Here is a 17,655-nt window from a genome sequence, read left to right on the forward strand (position 1 = left end):
TTAATTGGTAATTCATTACCCACCCTGTGCCATAACTCTTTTGTTTTATATCGTCTCCATCTGGTGGACAGTAGTAAAATTACATGTAAAACATTACAAGATGAAGGATTAAAAGGACAGTTGGATAACAGTGAACATGTAACTTTAACTCACAAACGATTTTAAATAGATGATTTTAATATAATTTAAAAGCTTTTTACTTAATTTACTTAAGCACGTTGTGTTCTTAACTTCTGGTAGACCACCGCAGTTAAAGGGCCAACCCATGCATCCGATCTTGTCTTGTAATGAATAGGAAAGAGATCAATGTGCAATATTCCATACTGTTGTGGCATGAGCGGGATCAAAGTATTTGTTCACAATTCTGTAGGTTTTAAGTTTTATTTGTTATAGCATGCTGCCATCTACTGGTCGAAGTATTAGTATTAATTCTAAATATTAGGTCTACATAATTTTTCACCTTTATTGCCTAAACCATATTACACCAGCTAATGGCCAGAGCCACACATACCAAGCAACAATATTTGTGAAGATAAATACCTGGATCTGTATGCAACATAATTGATTTGTTATATAAAAAGGTGCTACATTACAAAAGATGGGTAAAGGTCTTATTAACAGAAGTTAATTCGTGTGGATAAAATAAACTAATAGTTAAGATGAAGCTTCGAGCAGAAAAGTATTGTTTGGTAATACAAATACAGTTGTTTATCAATCGGTCATACTGGGAACACCCAGTTTAAAAAGGTAAATAGCCCAAAGGACAAATGTGCATATTGTAACAGTGATTTATTTACAAAAATACATCCATAATAAATACAAGTTTTCAGAAACACACACGTATTCTTTACATGAAGATTGTACAGTCAAGACTGTACTGTAGATTTCAGAGTAGATGTAATAAATGTCAAACTGTACATGTAAAACCAAAACTCTATAATAACACCCCAAACCTGCAAAGACATTGAGGAGGGGGTTGACTCTCAGAGTCTGTAGACCTGAGATAACAGAGTCTTCTGTTCTGTCACAGCACTGATCTGTACTTGCATGCAAACATGATCCAGACAGCACAGGCTGACTCTGGATAAGCAAAAACTCGTACCCTCACCGCCAGGCGCACATGATCTCCTCGACAGCAAACAATCTCTTCACAGAACGGTGACCTAAATGATACAAGAAAACAAGGTGGTATATTTTAAAACAACATTGAGCAGTGTTGAACAAGTTATCGTGTGACTTTACTAACCTATGATTTGGAGGGGAGTTAACTCTCTTTGAATTGACATAAAAACAATAAGACTCTTGAGAGTTTAAAGGTACCTGAGGCAGGTAGCGAAAGCCCTGCGTGCGTTCCGGTGCAGGAAGTGAATAGGAAAGCCTTTAAAAGTGTGACCATCAGGCACCGCCCTCCTCACAGCATCCTGGAACTCCTCGTTTCCACAACACACACCGGTACAGCGCTCCAGTTCATATGCGCACAGCGCGGCTGACAGCAGGTACGACAGATGATCATCCCAGACTGTAGCCAGACCCAGATCCTAAACATACAAACAAAAAACATCACAGTTATTCACACAAATGTGAAACAGGCATGAGTGTAGTCTGACGTATCTGTGGTAAAAGTCATCCAAAAAGTTTTCGAGCAAATGGTTTCTGGTTCCTGTGTTACCTTCCTATGCTCGGCTAGTAGGTAGCGCATCTCCAGCTCAAGATGGTTGCTGGCCTCATTAGGCAGCACAGAAGGAGAGCAGAGGGGAGGAGTTTGGGGGAGAGAGGAGGTGCTGCCGGGCACACACACAGACCGAATGGCCTCCTCACTCATGGCCTTCCAGCGTGAGCCGTCTGCGAAGTGAAACACACAAAGTTCTACAGCGTCCGACGGCTGGCAGTTCGCCAAGAACATCTTGTGATTGAAGACACAGCCGATTGTCCGGTAAGGGTAGGTAGCTTTTGGTTGGGGGACCATGGGAGGAGCATCTGGGTCTACTGGATGATGGACATATCTGATACAGAAAACACGGGGTTTAAGGGATAAAAAGTCTGCTCTCATTTCTTCACCCTCATGTCTCCTCCATTTTTAGGTAAACTACAGTTAATGAAACTCATTATGAATAATGTGAACATAATCTTCTTTACCTGTGTGCGGTGAAACTCTCCCAAAAGGTGACGGAACCATCTGTGCTGCAGGTCATGACCCAGGTGTGTGGGACGTTCTTGGCTTTGGTGCCCACACATACATAAGCATCTAGTCCAAATCCCAACAGTAAACTACAGAGCAGTGTGGCATGATCCTCGCAGTCACCCTGGCAACAAACAATTTGACTTTCACTTCTCTGTAAAAAATTGTTTTGTCTTGTCCAATTTGTATACTCTTGTATTCATTAGATTACATTCTTGTCATTTGCATTTAAAGTCAAGAATCGTTTCCTTGGAAAACATCTCTGTGCCAAACCCTTATTAGGGACCAGAAAGCATCAGTTGTGTTGGCTAATGTCACATTGCACATTTTTTACTATTTTAACCCATGACTTTGGCGTTTTTTACCAGCATTCTGTACCAGTTGAGAAATCCAAATAAATGTAATGAGTTTTGACAGGATGTCTTGCCTTGTTCCTGCAGAGAAAAGCCATCATAGAGCACCACTGCTCTTGCCGGACTCCTCCCCCAACGACAGGTGCTTTCTCCTGAGCCAACAAACTGACAAACCGTGCAGCCTGCCGAGGACTCTCAAGCAACCTGCCAGCACGCAATACACGCACATACGAACACACGGGGCGGTTCACACCGTTTTCATCCTGCACGAGACACACCAAATACTGTTAGCACAAGCATGAATCACTTAAAGGGATACTCCATCCAAAAATGAAAATTCTGTCATTATTTACTCGACCTCAAGTCACATTTAGTCATTTAGCAAACGCTTTTATCCAAAGGAATTTACAAATGAGGTAAACAATGGATGCGATTGGCACAACAAAGACAAAAAATCAAAAGCACAGTAAAACGGGTCTCATATTGCCTACCATAGTATACAAAGCAAAGGTTTTAAGGATAGAAAGAGTAGAAAGGAGATAGAAGTCAGAACTAATCGGTCAGGAGCTGATGGAAGAGATGTGTCGTTACAAACATTTACAAATTTCTTTCTTCTGTTCTAAAGGATATTTAGAAAAATGTGAGCAACGGAGAACGCTTTTCTGAATTCTTCAAAATATGATATTTTTTGTGCAACAGAACAGTAAGTTTCCTACTTTGTTAGTCAATGCTGTCCTGGAAATTATTCCAAATATCTGTCTTTTCTGTTCAACCAAATAAAGAAATGTACCGGTTTGGAAGAACTTGATGGTGAGTAATTCATGACAGAATTTCCATTTTGGGGTGAACTATCCCTTTAAATGAAAACAATAATTCACAAGTACAGTACTGGATGCTTCTCAGAAATACATAATAGTCACCTGTGCAAAAATCTTCACCAGTTTGGACTGATGTGAGGGTCGAATCTCCAAGAACTCTTGCCACCATTGTTTTGCATATACCAAAAACAGTCTCTCCTTTTCTGCTGTTCTCTGTCTTTCTAGAGATTGCTGAAAAAATGAAGGCCATTACTTTGTTTGAAAACGGTGTCTAAACTGCAGTAGTTCATTTAAACTTCTTGAGATTGGGTATTCAGGGCGACACCCCTTTTCCTTGTCCTATTTCTTAATAAACTGATTTATAATGCTTCACCTGGGTGGTGATGACATCAGGGCTCAGGGTCTCAGTAAGGGGAGGATACAATTCCAACTTGAGATTTAAAACACCAGCAGGCACTTTACTTTCACTGCCTGTGGAAAGATGTGTGCACAAACATGAACAAACACAAGTGTCACAGAATAATACACATTAAGGAGTAAAACGTTTTTAAAGGAACAGAACCGTATTTTTACTATGATAAACATAACATGGAAAATGGATGCTTCCCACTGTGTCTCTTAATGGGACAGTTCACCCAAAAATATTATTTTTATCATTTACTCACTCACATGTCATTCAAAACATGTATGCCTTTCTTTTTTTCTGCAGAACACAAAAGAAGATATTTAAAAGAACGTTGGTAACCAAACAACATTGGACCCCAATTACTTTTTTGTACAGACACAAAACCACTTTCTCAAGACCTTTCTCAAAATATATTTTGTTTGTGTTCCACGGAAGAAAGTCAAATAAAGGTTTTGAACAACATGTGGGTAAATGAATGATGACAGAATCCTTTTGGTAATTCCCTTCCCTATTAATTTGAACTTTTGCTCACCCACTCCCAGCAGTTCCACTGACACATTGGTTTTTCCATTGGGAGCGCCGAGAACTGTCCGCCAGTCGAGAAAATAAGAAGAAACAAGTGTGGTGTCTCCAGATGTGTCCGTTTTGATCAGCACCATATGGACTGGATCACAGATGGACAACATGGTGGTAGCATCTGCCATTTTTCCAGCATCTCCTGTTCCATGATACAACCCCAAGAATTACACATCACAGGTCCCTAAAGATATTATACTGTTAGTTGCTAGTCTATGTTCTGTATATATATGACCTGGTCCATCTCGATGTACTTCCAGAAGAAAGCCCTCCTGTATGTCTGGTTCACAGGCACACGGGACCGGTTTGGAGCAGAAACGCTGGTTACGGAAGTGTAGATGAAGGGTGGAGGTAGAGCACACCTGTCCAGGTAAAGGCTCTGGCTCCTGCAGGTGCTCCAAGAAGGCTTTACCACCCAGAACTTGGAGGTAGAGATGTCTCCTCAGTGGACTGATGTTGGCTAGAAAAATATGATAATTTAAAGGAACAGTTCATCCAAAGAAACACCATTCTGTACTCATTTACTCAGTTCTCTTGTAAATTGACATTCGTATTTCAAAAGTACTTACTTGGCTTCAACTGTGCAATATTCTTGTCCACAAAATGGGTTGCAGATTTGTGCACGGTGTCAGCTTCGGTTTGATGCAAATCTGGATGAGAAGCCAACTAGTAAAGAGATTGCATTTACCATGTTGTTCCCATTCGCTGTGCATGCTGTGAGATTAAGTGAAACATGTTCATCATACCAAATTTGTAAAACTTAGATCTTTCATCACATCATCCACGATTCCCCTCTGCTGGAGAGCCTGTATGAAATCCTCCTCAGAGAGGGAGCGCTGTCCATGGTGCCCATCACCTCTCACTGTCTCCGCTAAAACACCACGAATTGTGCCATGGATATCCATCTGCAAACACACTTTACATTTATATTCATGCATTTGATGGACGCTAAAGTGCTTACATTTGGAGTCAATGGAGTTAGGAAAGCTTTATTTATAACTCAAAAACAAACCTGATTTTAAAGAACCTACATTTCTTCTTTAATGCTATAAAACTGTAATACAATCAGGACATCAATGACAACAGTTAAAATCTTTCACGCAAAAGGTTAAACCGTCCATTGTACGGTGTTTAAAGTTTTGCAGGTGACTTAACAATTCATGATTAGAGATCATGGCTTACCTTGATTAGATGATCGTGAATTATTTGCTTTAATTCAGATGCCTTTTCTGGTGGCAGGGACATGTTTCAGTACGAGCGTGTAACGTTAAACGCTACGAGTTAAAACTAAGTTACCAGTCGTGGCTATGCCGCATTTTATCATTTAACGCTTACGCGTCAAACACCTCAGTTACACATTTGTTGGGGTAGTTATGTCGCTCTACTCCGGATTTCAACGCCTCTTGCAACTGACATTTTAAATCCTGGCGGAAAAGCAAGCGGGAGTGTGCCCGGAAGTGTGCCTGTATTTTCTCGTTGACGTTCGAGACAAAAATGCCGAGGTTAAAAAAATGACAATTAACCGAGTTACATTTAACAAACGATTAAGCTCGCGTGGGTTAAATCGGTATGAAAATCAACATTTGATCAATTTTTCAACTCCCCCGATTAATTCATCCAGGGCGTAATTAAGACAGCCTCAGGAAATGACGTCACGTGAGTAAGAACTCTGGAACTTGTAGTTTTCCGCATAGCATTGTCGGTCTCGCAGCCATTAGCGTGATTTCAGTTGCTTTTTATAAATAATATCTAAAACCGACATCACAGCCTGATCCAATACGTGTCCGAATAAATCAATTTCATCAAATGTCCTCAAAGTAAAAACGTCATAAAGCCCAAGGGTCTGCAATGTTGGGAACAGATTTATTTCATTTGAAAATAAAAGCCCCTTATTGGCTAATAAAAGGTCGTCACTTAAGCAGTGCTTGTGCTTGGATCCTATAAGACGTTTTCCCGTACTCTGTACAACAGACTGCTGAGAGGAAAATGGATCGTTCTTTCCCGGTGGTCACTTAGAGATGGAATGAAATTACCACTCCACCATTAGCCACTTCTGGAAATATTGGATCAATTCCTGGAACCAAGGCATCTAATTTGACCCACATTGATTCTGCTAAGTAATTGGCATTAAACCCACAATGAAATCCTACAGTGTGAGGTAATGGGACTGGAAACAAACTTTTATCCTTAGAGAGTTTGCCTGGGTTAGTTCAGCATCTATCCTTTGAAAGCTGAACACAACTGGGCAGACAGTGAAATGGTGATGGAAATCGAACTGTATACATGCACCATGTGCAATCTCTTATCGTCTGCATTTTTTTTTGCTGTCATACAAAAGTTACCCCCCCACGCATTGATCAAAAGAAACATAATTTCATGGGCACAAAGAACTCAGAGAAACATACACAAAGAAAGCAATACTTCTTGTCTAGTGAAAGCGTTTACTATGTACATTTTTCAAAGTGGAAACCAGACCACTTATTACATTTGGCTGTGTCTTCAGTCCGTTTATTACTAGAGGATCCTGAGATGTGCATGTAAAGACCATAATAAAAACCCTCTGGGTTCGTACCTACTGAAACAACTGAATCACCTGGTGACCTTGCTGGGAATAACGTGTCTATATAACATTGCTTTTGCAGTTTAACGGAGACAAACTATGGTACAGTAAATTGTTAGGCTTCGAAAACCGGAACCAAGATGGAATTACCACAGTAGTTACAACGTAACTACAGGCATGTTACACTGTAATAACCACATATTACACAAACAGTCAGTTAATCGTGTAGTATACTGTTAGAATACGAATGCTTGTAAACACAATTATATTACATGTCCCCTATCTAGAAACATCCAAGCACCTACTTGTATAAGTACCATAATTTGGGTCCCTGGAAAAAAGACAAGAGGAATCTGTGTGGTAAAACAGCCTTACTGGGACAAAAAAACCCAGCACATGCATAGTCCCAGTGCTAAAGCTGCACCAGCACCAACATTTAGAAGAATGGGCCTCCAGAAAAGCCAGTCCTCTTTCTTCTTCTCTGAATCGCTCAGTTTCAACTTCATTTGCTGCACCTTCTGTGCTGTGGTGGCTATCCGCTCCTCACGGTTTCTCTTGCGTAGGCTGGATTGAATAAAAAAAAAACCACAGGGTTTGTCCTTAGTCTCATAGCCCTAAACTCTTTTTGTCACAACAACGTTTAACAGAACTACTCATAGAAAAACAAATAAAATGATTACCTTCCCGTTTTCAAATCTGCAAGATGCTCTTCTTTTGGTGACTGTATCCTCTCGTCTCTTCGTAGATTCTGAGGCTCTGTACACAAGTCAATCTGCTCATTCAGTTTGTCTGAACTCATGTTTGGACTTGGATGAGATGAACCCAAGTAAGCCTTTGACTCCTGTCGTTCTTTTGACAGCTTTTGCTTTCAATGGAAAAGAATAGAGATATTTTTGTAAATACAAAGCACATAACCAAAACAAAATAGATATTATATTTCATTCGAGTAGCACAATAAAACATTAGCCATCAATAACAGTATACATATACACACACACACACACGTGCGATATTCCACCAGTTTCATCACAGGAACCTAAACACTACGTTATTATTTACTTTCGTTAGGGTAATGCAATACAATAAAAAATTGGTTCCAACTTAAATATTGAATCTGTTCTTTACCTGTAAAGCAGTATCTCCCAGAATTCTCTTTGTTCCCTCCATAACTGCCATGTATGAAAATCGAAGCTGATCTGAAGTTTGAATAAGGCCCATTCGATACGCTCTCATATCTAACAAGACATTCTGTATGTCCACAGACGCAGGGTCTTTCTGATTGTCTATCTATAAATAAAAAAGGACTTTAAAAAGTCTGTTTCCTTACATATACTTTAATATAATATACAATTCTTAAACACAAACCTACGAGTCCAATAATTAATACACTGATGATCATTTACACTGAAATGAAGCTTAATAAATATTTTGCAGTTATGCAGTCTCACCAAGACAAGGCAGGTGTCTACCAATGAGAACGTCCCCGATCGCCCTATTCCTGCACTACAGTGGATCACAGCAGGCCCGTTCTCTGGCCCCAAAGAGCCGGATTCTCGAACCTTGAAAAGGAAGTTGAGGAATGATGCTGGGGATTCCGGTACACCAAAATCAGGCCACGTTGTGTAATGAAAATGGTAGATCTGTCTGCTTTCTCCTGTCTGAACAGATTTGAAACCAAGTTGACAACAACATACTGCAATATTCACGCCTGCTTTACAGAACGGTTTAAATAATAGTGACTAATGCCACCTTTACACAGCAACAGAATACGGATGTCAGTCCTTAGTATGACACACACAGTTTAGCTTATTTATGTGACAACCGCATTCTATTATTGAAATCACATCTGTCAATTTCAGGCACTCACAATTGCATTCATGGTAAAACCCTACTGTGTGAAGTGAACTGTACTTGACAGCCATGTCACATGTCACTGTGTTAGTGTGTAGCAGGGATAGTTCACCCAAAAATGAAAACACGGTCATCATTTACGGTTTGGTCATCATTTATCCATTTGAAGCTGCCCCTCACACCACAAGTAATTTGCACATAAAGCAGAAGACGTGAAAGTGTTGACAGATGAATGGCACAGAAGAGCCCACAGGATCTGAACAGCCTGGTTAGACACGGCGAACTATGACACGCACACTAGACTATCATTTGCAACGGCCGGGAATCGGACCCTGGATGAAAACCATTAAGGCTCACGTTTCTAGAGAGACTGCAGTGAAAGACCACACATTCTTACTAATATCTTTCTTTGTGTCTAGCAAAACAAATACATTTTTAAGGTCAAGTAAGGGTGCATTCATAATTCGTGTCTATAACTGTGCGGAAAACGTGAGCTACACCACTTTCTCCTTTTTTTCCAAAGCACTGGGAAACTGGCGCTATCCTGGCATCTCCCATTGCTAAACCAACAGCTGCGCTTGCCTTAAGGATGATGAAAGATCCTGTAGCGGATGAATGGATTTCCAGCAAAGAAAATCCATTGCAAAAAACTAAAATCCATTGAAATAACTCCGCTACTAGCTTTTTCATTCTGTTGTCATCTGTTCCTCTTCATTGAGTGTGTCTCTGCTCAGGAAAACGTGAATATGATGTTTGGTTCTTGTCCCATGACCCTCTGAAAAGTTTAAATATTTGCCGCATACACGTCTCTCCTTATATGCGAGCACCTGCCATTAGTCTACATTTAAAATAAACTTTTTCACGAAAGAAAAAGTGAAATGGGAATCTTTCGGCACCAAACTATTTCTATAGAAGACACCATGTCACATTTACATCGGTCACTAGTTAAAAGCATCCCGTGTGAACAGAAAACAGGCTTAACATTGGTTGCTTTGTTCATACACACAGACAGTGTTCCAGATGCAATTGGAAGCTGCGGTGTAAACCAGACAATTTAAGTCTTCAAGTGATAGTTCAAGCCAAAATTGAAAATTCTGTAATCATTTACTTAACCTCTTGTTATTTTTAACCTGTATGACATTATTTTCAGAAGCGCTTTTTTGTTTTAAGAAAAAGAAAGTTGGTAACCAAATAGCAATGGCACACATTCACTATTGTATGGACACAAAACCAATGCAAGTGAATGGGGGTTGTTAACAACATTCTTCAAAATAACTTATTTCGTGTTCTGCAGAAGAAAGTCATACAGGTTTAAAATGACAAGAGGGTAAAATAATTAACAGAACTTTTATTTTGGAGTGAACTATCACTTTAAACTGGTTGTCAATCCTAAACGCAGACATTGTGAAAGTTGCCTAATCTGATGTAAAACAGATATCTAAACACAACTATAGAATTCTCATTCAAAGGCAAGACAAACTGGCATTCACACCTTGCTATTTTGAAGTTCTAGTACTCTTATTGTGTAATTGGGTTCAACATCCTCTGATACCAGAAACACCACAAACCCAGTGTCACTGAAATCCATATCTCCCTCCTCCTCTGATGGCCAGTACTGTGCGCACTTCTCCTGTTCAAAACAGCAAAAAAACAGTGATATAACAATAAAACTAACCCTCAGTGACCTACAATCATTTGATTTTAAATTTTGTTTTAAGAAAAACCCACAGGAAAAAAACAATGTTTCACAAACTAGAAAAATAAGAGCAAAACATAAACGAGTGCAGAAAATAACAGATATTTAGAGTAATCTGTTCACCCACCAAGCCTTTCTCTATAACTCTGTTAAGCATGATAACTGCTTTGGAGCGCTGTTCCCAAATCATTAGCCAAAAGTGACCACAAGTGTTTCTCAAGGGGCCCTGCAGCAAGGGAAAAATACCCACAATTACCTGGCTGAACATACAAGACTATTTCAACAAGCTAGTCTATGCAAAATCAATGTAGGCTACATAATAAAAGTGATTAGGCATTTGTATTGGTTCAGCAAAAGCCTAAGCCACCTAAACTAACCTGGGATTACATACCATTAGCAAATCAATAAAAGCTTTAATAAAGTATAAATGATATTTGTGCATGCAAATGTGTTTAGAAATGAATGCTAGGCAGAAAAATGTCAAACAGAGAGCTTACTTGTCCATTACTGTCATACCTGAGTCAGTATGTACCTTCTCTGGGCCCACTCCATGGTTATAAGGCTCGCATTTATGTAGTCGTTCTCTGAATTTTCTAATCTCACCCGACTGTGATCATCTTAACACAACAATTCAGGTCGTCAAGGGCGAGATAAAGCAGATACATCGGCATATATAGGTGCAAGCCAAAACCAATTATAAAAATATAATGAAATGCATTGACAAAATGAGTGAAACATTGTTAAAAATGGTTCAGCAAAACTGGAGGTCGAGTGAAAGGAACTTACAGGGACTGACGTCTCTATATCTATTCCTATTGCGGTTTTCTGGGAACTTGGCCACTTTGCAGGCACACTCCTGAGACTGGTTACGGATTTCCTAGAAGGAGATTACACGATAACACAAATCGGTGTGAAAATCTCAGAGCCAAAAAACACACATCTGTTTTACAATATACATTCACGATCATCAAACATTATATGTAACTGAGGTTTAGGGCAGAGGGTGCTTTTATGGATTGAGATAATAAATGAATTACAGTATAAAACGACTTAAAATCAAATACATCCATCTGAATGAAGCGATTGGACATGTAGGGCTATCTAGCGGAGTTATGAAGAACAGTCTCGGTTCTTCAGTTCGTGGAAAGTAATCGTCAGTTCTCAGAAACCATATCAGTGCACGGCTGTGTCTCAAAGCCTATTACGCAGCCTACCTAGACAGCATTTTACGCGATTGCGCCGGCAGCTCCAAACATTCAAACATCATATATCACTTCGAGCATCATAACCAACTGACTTTTATCTTGCATTTAATATGCATTATTAACGCACGCGCTTACGGTTGTCAAGAACGCAGTCTTAAAAGGAGGCTTACTGGATTTTGAGACACAGCCCACGTGTTCACAGGAAGCCCTGGGTGCGCTGCTCTAATGCACCGCACAGTGACATGACCACTCATGCACTTTGCTGGCAATTACTCAGTGTAAACAAGTTATTTTGACACACTGCAGCTTGGTTTGCTGCAATAAGGGTTTCTGTGTTGACAGGTTACAAAACTCAATATATATCAATACGTCTGAAAATGTTTTCATCGCGTGCTGGTTTATCAAACTAAAATGATTCACATAGTGAGCCTATTTCAAATTTAGCTGCAAGTTCATGTGCGCCGCATTTCTCGCTATTACACGCATGCGCAGTAACGCAGAACTGAATTACCTATATGCTCTCATCACGGGCCGAATACTTCACCGGGACTAAAGCTTGTCATTTAGCCAGATGTAACGTTAATTTGCAAAGGCTACCGAGGTTAAATATATATATATATATATATATATATCGCAGGTGGCAGAAGCGTTCGCGTTCGGAACAAAGGTTTAGATGCAAGTGTTCAAACACGACTTACATTATAAAGGTTTTGCCACTGTCCAGATGAATCGATGTTCTCAAACTCCTGATCCATTATTTCAACGCGGGGTGAGCCAGATAACTCAAACTGGAGATGGTTGAATTAAACGTCGCCTGAAATCCAACCGCAAGTCGCCATTCCGTTGTCAAAGATAGTCATGATTCCGTAAAAACGGCTGGAGGGACGGTGCGGTGCGATGTTAACCCTCATGAAAGAGGATAAAATTACGAGCACTTTCAGCACCCCCATCGGATACTTCCGTGTGCCTGTAAGAGCGAGAAACTGCGCCCTCTGTGTGCAAAAGCGCGAAGTGACATCACGGGTCAATTTATTACTTCCAGGAATAAATAACCCGTGTCTAAAGTGGATTTCTCTTTAAACGTGTTTTAAACGTGGCCTTTTGAAGAGTGTATACGTGTCATAAATCACATTACGTTGACGACACGTATTATTTGTTGGATTTTGCGTGACAAAAGCTCATTATTTTGTGAACGTGCATGTAGTGGACGCACGTGCTGAACAGCTGCCTCTTATGAATGACTAATAAGATAATGCTTTTATCCTCCTCACACCTATCATGCATTATGCAAACTATCCATTGTCATACATGATTAGGCTTGTCTGTTGCCTGGTGGTATAAATCATAGTCACAAGGGCTTGCATCCACTACTGTTAGTTTTGAAGCCCGTTTAACCATGAAAGGATCTTTTTTGATTACCTGTGCGATGTTGTCCTTGTTTTGGTGCTCAGGTGAGATATTTCCTATACAAGAACCCTATGGCTGAGTTATGTTTTTAATGTATTAAGTTAACGTGCATATGTTACGTTTTAAACATTGTTTGCGTGGTTAAACTTCTCTTTGCGTGGCTTGTTTGATAGCATTTGCGCATTATGCATTCCCAATTGATCTCTTCCAGGACGCACGCTTGAGTGTTTCAGATGTGATCTTGGATTCTGGAACCTGTGCTTTACTACGAAGACAAACTGCAGTGTTGATGAGATGTGTTATGTAGGGGTTGGTAAAGCAGGTATGTGACGTGTTTTATTTAAATTCTTTAGGCAAACCCCGTCCCTCGGTTCTCATGCTGTTTCTTTTATGCTTCTATAGCCGGAGTCTTGGATATTAAGGAGAAGGGTTGTCTTCCGACTGAGAAGTGCAACAGGACGACAATTGTTGAGTTTCTGTCCAATAGGACCTTCTACAGCATGAAGAAGACTTGCTGTGGTGATGATTTTTGCAACGCAGGCTCCGCACTCCAATTGTCCCTGGCTCCTCTTTCGCTTACCGTGCTTATAATTGCTCAGATGATTAGTTTATTTTGACATGTGTTTTTGTAAACAAAAAAAACATTTTAATAGGCTACATGGGTTAACTAATGCTACGTTTTTGTCCACGTGTTCATCACTTAATCACTGGAGCTTTGCATGTTTTTTTCTAGCTAGATGCTTTTGTATTAGTTTAGAGGGTTATGTGTTACGGTGGCATTTAATTCAAAAGTACATCTAACGAAGCTGTATTTGTCCCATTTGAGTCTGTGTTCAATAAATAAATTGCATATTTTTCCTAAAACCAACTTTTCAGTGTTACTCCAAATAAAAGATTGTAAAATATCCAGCTTTTTGTGCACTCATGACTGTTTCCACTGGAGGCGTTAAAACCAATGTGCGCATGCGCCGTACAATGTTTTTGATGGGCTGCGGCTGCTTCATGCGTTGCTGCGCAGACAGATCATCTCGTGACATAAAATTGCCGAGATTGCAGACCGCTCCGCATGCTCTCGCGATACATCAAGCGCATTATCGCCTCCTTTTTGCCACGTGCTTTACACGTTCAACGTGATTGGAGCGCTTGCAACCTTTCGTTTGAAAGACTGTGATGGAGCAGTGAACGAGCGCGTGCTGGCTTCCCGCGTGACATTACCAGTAATACTTACCGTTACGAGATCCATTGAACAATGTTTGTCGCGCGTAGCATCCCAGCTGATCACAAAGATCTGATCCACGATGTTTCCTACGATTTTCACGGGCGGAGAATGGCTACGTGCTCCAGCGACCAAAGCATTAAGGTAACGAGCTCTCATTTGTCTGGCCTGCAAGAGTTCGTAAACTCTTTGTATGTGCCTTTACGACAACTATCCATAGTTTTTCAACAGTAACTGAAGTTTTACGATTGTGTTTGAAGTAAGACTATAGTAACCACACATTTCGCACAGCCCCCAACAGTAACCGTAGTCTAACGGCATGACATTATGACACTTTTAGTTCAACTATGTTAGTAGTAAACAATCCGCCATAAAAATGGATGCTAACATCTCTATAATAAAACGATTGTATGTTTTTCTTAAGGGTGGTAGAATGCAGAGTATACATGTATTAACGTATTAAACTGTTAACTAAGTTGTCACAGGTTGGGAGTAAGCTGTACATTTGTTTTCAGTAGTTTGATTTGTGGATTTTGTTTGTATCATCTCTAAGGTGTGGGACAAGGCTGATAATGGAGAATGGAACTGCACGGCTAGCTGGAAAGTAAGTTTTGCTGTAAAATCCATGCTTTTAAACACAAATAAGTCCCTTAAATGAATCTGACATAGTCACATTTACGATTGCATTAACAGGGTTCGCGTATGTTTGCGGTATTGACCATAGTGATGTAAAAGAGTTGTATGTTTTGTAGACTCACAGCGGTTCGGTTTGGAGAGTGACATGGGCTCATCCAGAGTTTGGACAGGTGTTGGCATCTTGCTCTTTTGACCGTACTGCAATAGTGTGGGAGGAAATTGTTGGAGAGTCCAATGACAAACATCGAGGACAAAGCCACTGGGTAAGAGCTTGACCTCTAGAGTGACATCTGAGTTTGGACATGCCACTTGCTGTATTTATGCAGTATGAGATTGTGTGTCAACCCAGATAAAGAGAACCACACTTGTGGACAGTCGAACATCCGTGACTGATGTGAAGTTTGCACCGAAGCACATGGGCTTGATGCTGACCACGTGTTCTGCGGACGGGGTTGTACGAATCTACGAGGCCCCTGATGTGATGAATCTGAGCCAGTGGTCCCTGCAGCATGAGATCTCTTCTAAGTTCCCTTGCTCCTGCATCTCCTGGAACCCTTCCAGGTCATATTAAACCCCATCTCACTTAAATTTGTATAGTCTTTGTTGTTGCGTTTTAGACTACAGTGTAATGTTTTAAAAGATACATTTAGGCGAACTAAGTTTGAAATGAGGTGACCGAGCTAACATTTGTTTCTATAAAGTCACTTATTTCTCTTTAGGCTGGATGAATGTACTTTTGTGTTAATTTTTAAAGCACTAAAATTAATCTTCCTTGTTTTCTTTACAGTTCTCGGGTTCACGCACCTATGATCGCTGTAGGTAGTGATGAGAGCAACGTGACGTATGGTGGCAAAGTTCAGATATATGAATATAATGAAATAACAAGGTTTGTTTTGGTTTCACTTGATCTTATAAGATTAAGCATATTTTTAGTTATTTGTGCAATTGACAGTGCTTTTTTTCTGGTTCTAGGAAATATGCCAAAGCTGAGACACTGGTGACAGTTACTGATGCCGTACATGATGTTGCGTTTGCTCCGAATCTGGGACGGTCTTTTCATGTGCTTGCTGTTGCCACCAAAGATGTGCGCATCTTTAAATTTGTTCCTCTTAGGTGAGTGAAGTGATGCTGATTATTGTGTTAAAGATAATGCAATGTTTTCGATTAGATTCTTGGTCAATCAACTCATTACCATTGAGAGTTGTCTGGTTATCCTTAGGGTCCAGTGCCTTTTAAAAAAACATCTGTGTCGCTCTTTTGACTGACAGAAAGGCAGAAAGCAGCTCATCTGCAACTCCCACTAAATTTGAGGTGCAGGTGCTGGCCCAGTTTGACAGTCATAACTCTCAGGTGTGGCGTGTGAGCTGGAACATCACCAGTACGATCCTGGCTTCCTCTGGTGATGATGGCTGTGTTAGACTCTGGAAAGGTGAGAGATTGAAAACCAGTTCATCAAGATCGTTTTGTAGTGAAATTTACTCAACTAACACTTGATAACTGTCAATGCCTATGCCGTTAATTTGTCTTTTATTCCGCTTTTCCAGCAAACTACATGGACAATTGGAAATGCACAGGTATTCTAAAAGGAGATGGTAGTCGAGTGTTTGGGACGTCTAATCCGCCTGCTGCTCTTAGCACTGTCGTGGGCTCTGCTTCTGCACAGAGTGCTTTTTACACAGCTACTGGAAGATAGACCCTTTACTGCTAACCGAACTGGTCTAAGGTCCAAATTGGGGACATATGGTGCGATGCCTCTTGGGAAATCACGATGGGACCAATTGTGCTTGCTGGATGTGTAGATAGACAGACACTTAACATTGGACCACTGGAAAACTGTTATAAACTTTGCCTTATATCTTTCGATTGACTACACTTTCTGTTTTTGTGTGCATATTTCAGTTTCAAAAGAGAGTCATGAATGTGTTTGAGGGGGCTTAATGTGTTTAATCAATGACTTAACTGCAATTTCTTGAGGGTGACGTTGATTCTCAATGTGTGTTCAGTTTGTGGATGCAAATTGCATAGTATCCACTGTTTAACTGAAGTTTTCAAGTGCTATTTTTATACATCCAAGAATGAATGCCTGTAATATTGGGAAGATATGTAGAACCCTGTTGTGGTATGAACCATAATTTTGTTGTATTATGGATGGTATACTTCAGAAATGATCCTTCTGGAGTATTGCATGTATTTTGCTAAATAGAATTTGTCTTAACTTGAGTTATGTCAGAACGTATGATATGATATATTTGTCATAATCCTGCTGCTTAATGGCTGTTCTCTTTAATAAAGATGTCTTCAGTGACATTGTAGATGCTCAAATGTTATGCAATCGGATCACATCTGACCAGTTAGTTTAAAGGGAAGTGCATCTGCCAAATGAATAAATGCGTCTGCCAAATTAATAAATGTAAATGTAAAAATGCATCGACTGATGCATTGTCGATTTATTTAAATTAACACACTTCTGCATTTATTTAGCAGAATTCTGTCCCATTGGGTCACTTAAAAGTATATGATGATATAATTTGCTATATGATCCCTTCAGAAGCAGCGTCTCGTCCATGTCAGATTTGGTATAGTACATTCAAGTTTAGTAAACAGCTGCTCTCACTCTCAGCTGTTCTGTGGGTCTGCTGTACATTTCAATATTTCTTTCCCGTTGTGATATAAAAATATACATAAAATCATACATAAAATCATTTACAAGTTTCTCGTCGTTTTATTGTAAGAGCCATACCATCAAATACAG

At 40.0% G+C, this 17,655-nt stretch overlaps 3 protein-coding genes across 4 annotated transcripts; 1 reads left to right on the top strand and 2 right to left on the bottom strand.

Moving 5' to 3' along the window:
* Nucleotides 1-771: 771 nt before the first annotated feature.
* cep76 (centrosomal protein 76) lies at nucleotides 772-5,994 on the bottom strand. Its single transcript, XM_079468773.1, has 12 exons — nucleotides 5,515-5,994; nucleotides 5,079-5,237; nucleotides 4,902-4,998; nucleotides 4,568-4,792; nucleotides 4,289-4,474; nucleotides 3,724-3,821; nucleotides 3,453-3,581; nucleotides 2,607-2,795; nucleotides 2,137-2,303; nucleotides 1,670-2,003; nucleotides 1,321-1,538; nucleotides 772-1,163 (listed from the first exon to the last, which is right to left on the bottom strand). The coding sequence occupies exons 1-12, from the start codon at nucleotides 5,575-5,577 to the stop codon at nucleotides 1,025-1,027; spliced, it is 2,004 nt and encodes a 667-aa protein (XP_079324899.1). The 5' UTR covers nucleotides 5,578-5,994; the 3' UTR covers nucleotides 772-1,024.
* Nucleotides 5,995-6,173: 179 nt separating this feature from the next.
* On the bottom strand, nucleotides 6,174-12,862 carry ptpn2a (protein tyrosine phosphatase non-receptor type 2a). 2 transcript variants are annotated; one of them, XM_079470331.1, is made up of 9 exons: nucleotides 12,343-12,862; nucleotides 11,226-11,316; nucleotides 10,956-11,056; nucleotides 10,567-10,665; nucleotides 10,236-10,373; nucleotides 8,341-8,550; nucleotides 8,018-8,179; nucleotides 7,573-7,757; nucleotides 6,174-7,456 (listed from the first exon to the last, which is right to left on the bottom strand). In XM_079470331.1, the coding sequence occupies exons 1-9, from the start codon at nucleotides 12,397-12,399 to the stop codon at nucleotides 7,264-7,266; spliced, it is 1,236 nt and encodes a 411-aa protein (XP_079326457.1). In that variant the 5' UTR covers nucleotides 12,400-12,862; the 3' UTR covers nucleotides 6,174-7,263. The 2 variants fall into 2 exon arrangements, with proteins under 2 accessions (XP_079326457.1, XP_079326458.1); XM_079470332.1 differs by lacking the exon at nucleotides 10,567-10,665 and having other exon boundaries at nucleotides 12,343-12,849.
* A 1,266-nt stretch (nucleotides 12,863-14,128) lies between these two features.
* LOC306902049 (nucleoporin SEH1-like) lies at nucleotides 14,129-17,598 on the top strand. The gene is made up of 8 exons (XM_079470333.1): nucleotides 14,129-14,411; nucleotides 14,821-14,871; nucleotides 15,020-15,166; nucleotides 15,253-15,464; nucleotides 15,691-15,789; nucleotides 15,876-16,016; nucleotides 16,172-16,332; nucleotides 16,448-17,598. Exons 1-8 carry the CDS (start codon nucleotides 14,301-14,303, stop codon nucleotides 16,594-16,596), a joined length of 1,071 nt encoding a protein of 356 aa, XP_079326459.1. The 5' UTR covers nucleotides 14,129-14,300; the 3' UTR covers nucleotides 16,597-17,598.
* The last annotated feature ends 57 nt before the right edge of the window (nucleotides 17,599-17,655 follow it).

The sequence above is a fragment of the Barbatula barbatula genome (assembly GCF_947034865.1).
Source record: "Barbatula barbatula genome assembly, chromosome: 12".
In the NCBI taxonomy this organism is placed as follows: Eukaryota; Metazoa; Chordata; class Actinopteri; order Cypriniformes; family Nemacheilidae; genus Barbatula; species Barbatula barbatula.